Below are 10,165 nucleotides of genomic sequence, written 5' to 3' on the forward strand. Positions count from 1 at the left end.
TCCTGACCAGCAGGTCTTTGCACCGCTGTAGGCTTGTGTCCGCCGGAAACAGAGACACAACATACGCTTTAAACCGAGGATCGAGCACGGTGGCCAGAATGTATTCCTCTGACTTTAAAAGAGTGACCACCCTCGGATCCTGGCAAAGCGTACGAAGGGCTACATCCACAAGAGCTACATGCTTGGTGTAATCGCAATGGCTTACCAGCTCCTCCCTCACTTTCTCCAGCTGCTTCTGCAACAGCCTGATCAGGGGAATGACCTGACTCAAGCTGGCAGTGTCGGAACTGACTTCTCGTGTGGCAAGTTCAAATGGCTGCAGAACCTTGCACAACACGGAAATCAGTCTCCACTGCGCTTCACTCAGGCGCATCCCCACTCCTTTGCCTATGTCGTAGGTGGCTGTGTAGGCCTGAATGGCCTTTTGCTGCTCCTCCATCCTCTGCAGCATATAGAGGGTGGAGTTCCAGCGCGTCACAACCTCTTGTTTGAGGTGATGGCAGGGCAGGTTCATGCTTTTTTGATGTGCCTCTAGTCTGCGGTAGGCACTGGCTGAATGCCGAAAGTGTCCAGCAATTTTGCGCGCCACCGCAAGCATCTCCTGCACACCCCTGTCACTCTTTAGGTAATGCTGCACCACCAAATTAATGGTGTGGGCAAAACATGGGACGTGCTGGAAATTGCCCATATTTAATGCCCGCACAATGTTACTGGCATTGTCTGACACCACAAATCCCCATGAGAGTCTAAGTGGGGTAAGCCACTGGGAGATAATTTCCCTCATTTTCTCTAATATGTTGTCAGCGTTGTGCCTCTTATTAAAGCCTGTAATACACAATGTTGCCTGCCTTTGCACGAGCCGCCATTTTGTAGTTGCTGCTACTGATGCAGCTGTTGTTGTTGCTGCGGAAGGGGATGCATCTACCCAGTGGGCTGTCACAGTCATATAGTCCTTCGTTTGCCCAGAACCACTTGTCCACATGTCCGTGGTTAAGTGGACAGTGGGTACAACCGCATTTTTTAGAGCACTGAGGACACTTGATCGTACTTCTCTGTACATTTTTGGTATCGCCTGCCTAGTGAAGTGGAATCTCGACGGGATTTGGTACCGGGGACACAATACCTCCATCAACCCTCTAAATCCCACTCCACTGATGGCGGACACCGGGCGCACGTCTAACACCAACATTGCAGTTACAGCCGCAGTTATACGCTTTGCAATAGGGTGACTACTATCGTATTTTGTGGTCATGGCAAACGACTGTTGGACGGTCAATTGTTTTGTGAAAGACTTAGCGGTCTTACGACTTCCCCTCTGGGAAGATGACCGACTAACAGCAGCAACAGCAGCAGTGGCAGTAGTAGGCGTACCGCTGCAGGATTCCTCGGATGAATCCCGTATTGAGGAGGACTCAGTCTGGCTGCTGACTTGGGCTGCAGGACTGAATCTGATGGAGATTGTGGAGGAAGTTGACGAGGAGGGTGTTGCTGGTGTGTATCCAACTGGACCATGGGATTTAGGTGTCCCTGTACCGATGAGGGTCCTAGCCCCAGTTCCTGAACTAACCACTGAACTATGAAGGTTATTCAGGTGACGTATAAGGGAGGATGTTCCTAGGTGGGCAAGATCCTTACCCCTGCTTATTTGAGCTTTACATAAGCTACATATGGCCATACATTGGTTGTCTGGATTTGGATAAAAATAACTCCAGACCGAAGAGGTGCATTTTTTGGTCTTCTGACCAGGCATGACAATGGGCTTTTTCATCCCATGGACATCAGCTGTTTCCCCCCCTGGTGCCTCATTTACAATAACCACATCACCATCCTCATCATCAAGTTCCTCCACAGCGCCAGCTACATCATCAATAGCCTCCTCCCGAGCCACCTCTTCCCGTACAGTGATGGGAAGGTCAGGCTTGACAACCACCAACATCCTTGGACTCGCCTTGTGGATTTGTGATAATTTCTCTTTAGAAGGCAGAGTTGTTTGCTGTTTTGTTGCTGACAGCATAACTCTCTTCAACTTTTTGTAGGGGGGGGAGGAGGAGGGCTAAGATCCGTGGGTGAAGCTGAACCACTAGTCATGAACACGGGCCAGGGCCTAAGCCGTTCCTTGCCACTCCGTGTCGTAAATGGCATATTGGCAACTTTACGTTTCTCCTCAGATGATTTTAAGTTTCTCTTTTTGCTACTTTTTCTTAACTTGGGCTTTTTGGATTTTACATGCCCGGTACTACGAGATTGGGCATCGGGCTTGTAAGACGACGTTGATGGCATTTCATCGTCTATGTCATGACTAGTGGCAGCAGCTTCAGCATTAGGAGGAAGTGGGTCTTGATCTTTCCCTACTTTATCCTCCAAATTTTTGGTCTCCATTATATGTAGCACAAGATACTGCAGAATGTGTGAACTTGGTAATATTGCAGTACCAATGGACTTATACTGCTGGATTGGTTTTGCAAATTTGGTTATAATTATTATATATTATTTTTTTTTTACATTTTTTATTTTTTAAAAACTTGGGAATAATGGGGAAATAACTATGCCCTTAGAAGCACAGAGCACAGGACACAGCACCACTGGACTGAACAGGACCCAGCAGCACTACGGAACTCAGCAGGACAGAGCACAGGACACAGCACCACTGGACTGATACTGCAGAATGTGTGAAGTTTGTAATATTGCAGTACCAATGGACTTATACTGCTGGATTGGTTTTGCAAATTTGGTTATAATTATATATATTTTTTTTTTAATTTTTAATTGTAATTTTTTTTTTACTTTTTTTTTTTTTTAAAAAACTTGGGAATAATGGGGAAATAACTATGCCCTTAGAAGCACAGAGAACAGGACACAGCACTGGACCCAGCAGCACCACTGACCTCAGAAGGACAGAGCACAGCACACAGCACCACTGGACTGATACTGCAGAACACAGCACAGCACAGCACAGAACTAAACAGCACAGCACGAGATCTACCAGGACAGAGGACCACCTAACACACCCTCCCTCTACCCTGATCAATGCCCGAGTGAAGATGGCGGCGACTAGCGGGGAATTTATAGAATCTGAGTATCGCGAGATCCGACAACGGGATTATGAGTCAGAGCCTCAGTTTCAGATTTGAATTTGGCGCCAATACCCGGATCTGTCTCGGATCCGACTCGGATCGGCAACGTTCGGGTGGGCTCGGATTTCATAAATCCGAGTGCGCTCATCCCTAATATATATATATATATATATATATATATATATATATATATATATATATATATATATATATATATATATATATATATATATATATATATATATATATACACACACACACACACACGGAGACAGACACACACGGAGACTCTGACATTTCAGGCATGCATCCTAGAGAGAAATAAATAAATACCAAATAACATTGTAACGTAATGCTTTTGGATGATGTTATCCTCTTGCTTTCACTTCCTACGCACTTTGATCCACGATGCTTCTGGGTTACCTAGAATTGAATGTAAAACATAGAAATTAGGATACATTTACATTCATATAAGAAACTTTAAAAAATAAAATATAAAAAACAATGATTTCTCCCTAATATGCATTTTTAATCCAGAAAAGTAGACATTACTGTACATATGACATATTTTTGTTTTTATGTCACTAACCTATTATCAGTTATACGCTTCTTTTAACTAATCATTTTCTTACCCTTCTTCCTCAGATGAGACGGGGTTGATGATTTCCTCTTCTGGATGTTCCTGTAACAATCTCCTCCTTGCTGAGTCCGCTCTTCTTACTTCCACCACGGGGGTGTGGAGTGCAGATGACGTCCTCTGCTGTGGTGTTGGGGGAACAAATCCAGAAATGTTCCAATCGGCTAATGGGACTGAAACATTACCCTGTACTCTTCACTGATATTCATTACATGCATTGACAGCATTTGCAGATGCATTGTCTGTTGTTGTTGTTGTAGCATATGCATCTGTGCCATGGATTGATTAATCTGGTAATACACTGCTGTATTCTGCTCCATTGCAACAGCCATTCGCGTTTGTAAGTTGTTATTTACTTGAATAAATGCTGACATTTCACTGTGCACTGTGATGAGTCGCTCCAGTAACGAATTGGTGGTATTACGGGAGCTTCGTACCTCTTCCACAACAGATGTTAAACGGTCTACCGAGTCACCAATTCTCTGAACTCTGTCTTCCATATTTCGGCGAGATGTTTCCTGCCTTCCTTCCATCTTTCTGGCAAAGTCTGTGATGGAATGAAACTGAGTGGCTTGTTCTGGCAGACCGTGCACCAGTTGTGTTGGAAGACTGGTGCCTGTGGAAGGTACCCTTGCTTGAGATGGACCTTCCCCTTCGGTGGTTGGAACTTGAAGGTTGGGGAAGGCTTGCTGTAGCATCTCAAATCTTGTTGCAGCATCTTCGTGGACCAAACTGTCAACTGGCGAAAATGTCAGTGATTCACTGTCATGTTCTAATTGCTCTGTAAAACAAAAAAAAAAATACTACATCAATTATTCAGATATTACATATGATTTCCATGTTTAAAATAATTTGAGAAATGCATGTATTCTGATAAAAAAAATTTAAAAAAAAATTAGTCACCGGTTACTGAGCCGACAGGAGATGCTATTTCTTCCATGGCAGCTTGAGAATAAAAGGTGGATACTGGTGTTACCACCTGTTCCCTTGGGATGATGGATTCTAAAACATATAATAAACAAATAAAAATTAAAATTTGTCTATTAAATACCCAAAAAATATGTGAGACATTTTATTATCTAAAATGATACATGTGTACAATTACAATATGTATATTCCTATGGATCTGAAAAAAAAATACGATTATATTGCTAGATAGTTATGTACACACAATTTTCAACATCTTCATACCTTCACGACTATGAGCAAGGGTTATTGATGTTCCCCCTTCTTCACACATCTCCAACGGGTCGGGCTTCTATACATAAAAATAAATTAGATAAAGAGAGAGAGAGTACGAGATAAAGAGAGAGTGCTATGCTAGATGGGTATATAAAAAGGGAAATTTTTTTTTTACACATTAAATAATAAGTTTGCTAAGACCAAAGTAAAAAATAATTCTGTGTAAACATTACCTCGCTGTACATCAGCAACAGGTTCCGAGACGTGTACCTCAGTCACTCTTCTTCTCTTGTGAGCTGTAAGTTAATTTTAAAATACTATTAGATGCTATTATTAATTGTTGGCAAGGATTTAAATAGTAATCAAGAGTGACAATGAGGAATAGTGAGTGAGAGAGTGTGATAGTGAAGGAAAAGATAGAGAGAGATAAAGCAATATTAAGAAAAAAAGAGGGAGAGTGACAGTTAAAAGAGAGAGTGATAGTGAAAGAGAGAGAGAAATAGAGAGAGACATTGATAGACCTAAGAGCGACAGTGATATAACAAGAGAGAGTTATAGTAAAAGAGAGAGAAGGAGATTTATGCATATTGTTTTACAATGCAAATATAATTACCTTTTTTATTTGGTTCAACAGTTTTGGCAGGATGAGTAGACGTGGTTAAACGGCTTTCTTTTTCTGTAACAAATAATTATAATAAGCTTTGCAAAATGTACTATATTTAAAATATATTCTATCTACTTGATCACAATATATACCTTGATTGGAAGCCGTTCTCGCTACTTCTTCCACTGCGACTTGTCTTGGCATAAGCAATGTCACACCTATAATAAAAAATAAAATTTATTTTTAGTTATATAGAAGCATAGAAGCAATAACATTACATTTTTGTTTTTGGACAATTCTATGGAAATATTAGATGCACCAAAAATAACAACTTACATTTTACATTCGAAGAATATTTTTTTGATATATATTAATTGCATGCAATAATTATAGTAACAAGTGTAACATCAATTCCCTGGTATTATTAGACAAATGATATACATTTCTATCTTACTATTACAAAATTATAAACATGTAAATATGTATGTGTATATGTAGATATGTATGTGTATATGTAGATATAGATATATATATATACACACACTTGTAGGTTAATTGACTGCTATTGGAATTGACCCTAGTGTCTGTGTGTGTGAATTTAGACTGTAAGCTCCAATGGTGCAGGGACTGATGTGAGTGATTTCTCGATACAGTGCTGCGGAATCTGTGGCACTAAAAAAAAAAAAATGGTGATGATGTATGTACATACATACACAAATATGTTTGATTAAATTTTGATGTAAAACCTAATAAAATAATAAATAACTTTATTATGGAACAGTTTTTTTTTTTTATTTAACATAGGTGATATTGTCCATAAAAACTGTTTTATGTGTGAATAATATTGCTTTAAGGTTAAAAGGTTAAGGGCTACATTTAATAAGCTGTCGATTAGAAAAATTGGGGATGTTTCCTATAGCAACCAATCTAATTCTAGCTTTCATATAAAGCTAGAATCTAATTGGTTGCTATAGGCAACAGCCACACTTCTGCTAACCCGCAGCTTAGTAAATCTAGCACTATAATGTTATCTGGGTGTAATGTGTAGTGTAAAGTATGTAATCTATGGAGCATGTATACATGCATGTGTGCATCTTTATATCATACCTTCTCCTTCTACACTCCTCTGGCCCTTGTGTCCTTGAGAATAACCCAAATCTAAAATACATAAAAGAAAGATTTTTTAGTACATCTTTATATAAGATTTTGGCAAGGCAAGTAAAAAAAAATAAATACAAAAAAAATAATCTTTATTATACATTTGCCATTTACCTCCTGATTTGGATTTTCTCTTCCGGGGTACTGCTTCACTTTCATGTCTTCTCCTTTGTGCTGCATCTTGTTCTGCAAAATTGTAAAAAAAAAATAGAATTTTGTACAAATTTAATTGACATCATTACTTTTATAGACAATTATACATACCTCGTGGCTGGAAGGTGGATGGATCAAGGGTGTCCACTGTCCCTTCCACTCCTTCCACAAGATCATCACTGAGAATTTGCCGCATCTTCTTCTCCCAAGGCTTAAATTTTAGGCGCAGTGGCTTGCCACCACCGGTTCCCCTAGAATGACGGGCAACGGCTGCCATCTTTGCCTTCGTGGTGCGCTTGCAGTCCCGAAAGCGTTTCATGCAAACCGCAACTGATCGGACTCGAACACCTACTGCGGATACAGCAGAGGCAATCTGGGACCAAATCTTCTGCTTAAGCTTGAAGGACGCCTTCAGCGATTGGGCACCCTTCAGTGTCTCGTAATGTTGCAGTACCCCAGCAACAAGGACTTCATTCTCATCAAGTGTGAAGCGCCTGGATCGTGTTACAGATGGTCCTTCTTCATCATCAGATCCACTCTCTGTAAGATGTTGCTGCTGGGTGCTTGTGCTGGCTTGCACGCTGCTCACAAACTGCTGCCGCCTTCTTTCTTCTTGGCGCTCCTCAGGTTGGTCTCTCCATTCCTCGCCACTGCTGACAATTTCTTCTTGGGTTCCCTGTGTAGAAGAAGAAGAAGAAGAAGAATCCCTACGCTCCCTAGACATGGCTACTCTAATAAAATTTTTTTGCAAAAATAAATAAAAACTATTGACTATTTAACAACACTTGCCTAAGGATACAGTACAATTTCCTACTATAATACACTAGTAATAATAATTAATTAAACTACACAAGTACTTGACTAAAAAAAAAAATTCAGTTGTATTAAAAATAAATTATAATATAATTTTTAAGGGACCAAACTAGGTTAAATACAATCTATAAACTACAGAAAACTAAATGATAACTAATTAAATTTATTGAAGGGAAAAAGGACAATAATACAATTGTAGAAATACAGGAAAAAAATAATGTAACACTAGATAAAAAAATATGCAGTTGTATTTTAACTAAATTATATTATAATTTTTAAGGGACAAAACTACGTGCAATACAATCTATGTAGACTGCAAAGAAGTAAATGCAAAATAATTCAATTTTTATCCTAAAAAAAGACAAAACTGCAATTGCTTAAATACAGGAAAAAGAAAATTTTTTTTTTTAAAATGTGTGTGTATGTAAATGTGTGTGTGTGTGTGTGTATGTATATGTGTATATATATATATATATATATATATATATATATATATATATGTATATATATATATGTATATATATATATATATATGTATATATATATATGTATATGTGTATATATATATGTATATGTGTATATATATATATGTATATGTGTATATATATATATGTATATATATATGGAGATATATGTGTGTGTGTGGTGGGTGCAATTAAATAAGTGTGGTATGTCTGTAGTATATTCTTGTGTGTATTTGCCTGTATTGTAAAAAAAAAATGTAATTTTTTATAAAAAATAGTGTGTATAGTGCAGTGTAGAGTCAACTCACTAATCCAATTTCGAAGATTAGAGCAATGGAGAGCAGTCAGGAGTCACAAGCCTCAGGAGCCACAAGCAACAGCAGTCACAAGCAACAGCAGTCACCAACCAAGTCAGCCAACAGCTATCAGCAAATGACAGTTTGCTGTTGGCTGCATTATTTTTTCATACTGAGCTGCCTGCGTAAAACACTCCCCTTAGATTTCAAACTCGCTAGGACCAATAGTAGAACGCGAGGCGGAGGATGCAAAAAAACATTTGCATTGAGCGAGTTTGTTTTTAAAACGAGCGCTCCAACGGCAATAAACGAGCGCGGATTTTTTTTTATTTTTCGAGCGCAAAATTTTATCGCGTCTCGCTAACAATTGAATACCCCCCTTTGTGTTCCTCTATAACTTGTCCAGAATAAAGTGTCTGCCGCAAACTCAGTTTTTCCTTTGCATATGGCTCCAGTCTTGAAATGAAAAACTCTATTTTTCTTATTTGATGTATTAATAAATAAATAAATATGTATAGATGACAAAAGGAGCCTGTTTTCCTATGAAGAAAAGAGACAAGTGAACAGCACAAGGAAATAATAATATACATCAGAACTAGAGCCAAAAAAACAAACCAATTCTTATTTATTCTTAACAATACAACACTACTCCCTGTACCACCAAGAAAATATAGTACCAATACATTAATATATTTATCCAATTTTTATGTAACCCACTAATGCATACACAGATATAACATTAAATATTCAGTCAATTAATAAAATGTATTTGGTGAATACCACTACAAAATACTACAAACACCAAACAAATCCCAATTGAAAAACAAACATTGTTTCACACTCTTCCTCTCCCTCAAGAGTAAAACAGTGAAACAATGGCTTTTTCCTATTTGTCCATATTTTACATACATATAATAGTATCAAAATTAATGTTTTTCATATATTTCTTTTTTTAACTATTTGCAAAGACACATCTCGCAATCACATCTACTGAAACAAAACACTCTCTGCCTATAGGGGGACACAGCTTTTACCACAATCGAGTATATTCCTAATCCCAGTTCCCATACTTTCTGCTGCTACCTTACATCAATCTTAAAATTTTACTTTATTTATAACTTATGTTCTAAAATTAATATATGTTCACCAGAACGTTTTATGCACATAACTTACACAATTAACTTACAATACATGAAAATAAATACACAGCAATCACATCAAAACTACAATAAATAAATTCATCTTTTAAATTTAACTTAACAGCTTATCATAAATAGTAATAGATGGTAATCAAAGTATTTTCAGCATTAGGACTGCAATCAGAAACTTTGGGGTCCAATGCAAATACACAGAAAGGCAACCCCTTTCCCCTCCACTTAATAATCATTCTGCCTAGCACAGAAATGTAGCATAAATCCATAGCTTCCAAAGTAAGTACATGCTACAGCAGTCCACACAAACACATGCCCCCTAAACGGATGGGCATCAAAGGAGATATTATGGCCAGCATGTCAAGTCAAAATGAAAAAAAAATTGCTCCTCTTGGACAATCATCGGTTGAAAGAAAATACATTTTTCACTTACATGAAAATTAATAGTCACGATCTGCTCTTTGTGCCTTGAAACGATTATCAAAGATACGAAAGTCTGTGGAGATTGAGGAGATGCACAGCAGGTGGTTAGACAGGACTATAAGGAAGGTGAGAGATGTAGGACAGTAAGGGAGAGGAGCAAGAAGATACAAAGAGAGAGCTAGGAAAAAACAATTAGGAAGGCAGAAGAAC

At 38.3% G+C, this 10,165-nt stretch overlaps 1 protein-coding gene across 1 annotated transcript; it reads right to left on the reverse strand.

The window, feature by feature from the left end:
- Nucleotides 1–3,875: 3,875 nt before the first annotated feature.
- Nucleotides 3,876–4,951, reverse strand: LOC142098037 (uncharacterized). Its single transcript, XM_075180459.1, has 3 exons — nucleotides 4,903–4,951; nucleotides 4,615–4,713; nucleotides 3,876–4,492 (listed from the first exon to the last, which is right to left on the reverse strand). The coding sequence occupies exons 1-3, from the start codon at nucleotides 4,949–4,951 to the stop codon at nucleotides 3,876–3,878; spliced, it is 765 nt and encodes a 254-aa protein (XP_075036560.1).
- Between the last annotated feature and the right edge of the window lie 5,214 nt (nucleotides 4,952–10,165).

This window comes from Mixophyes fleayi, chromosome 7, assembly GCF_038048845.1.
Source record: "Mixophyes fleayi isolate aMixFle1 chromosome 7, aMixFle1.hap1, whole genome shotgun sequence".
NCBI classification, from domain to species: Eukaryota; Metazoa; Chordata; class Amphibia; order Anura; family Limnodynastidae; genus Mixophyes; species Mixophyes fleayi.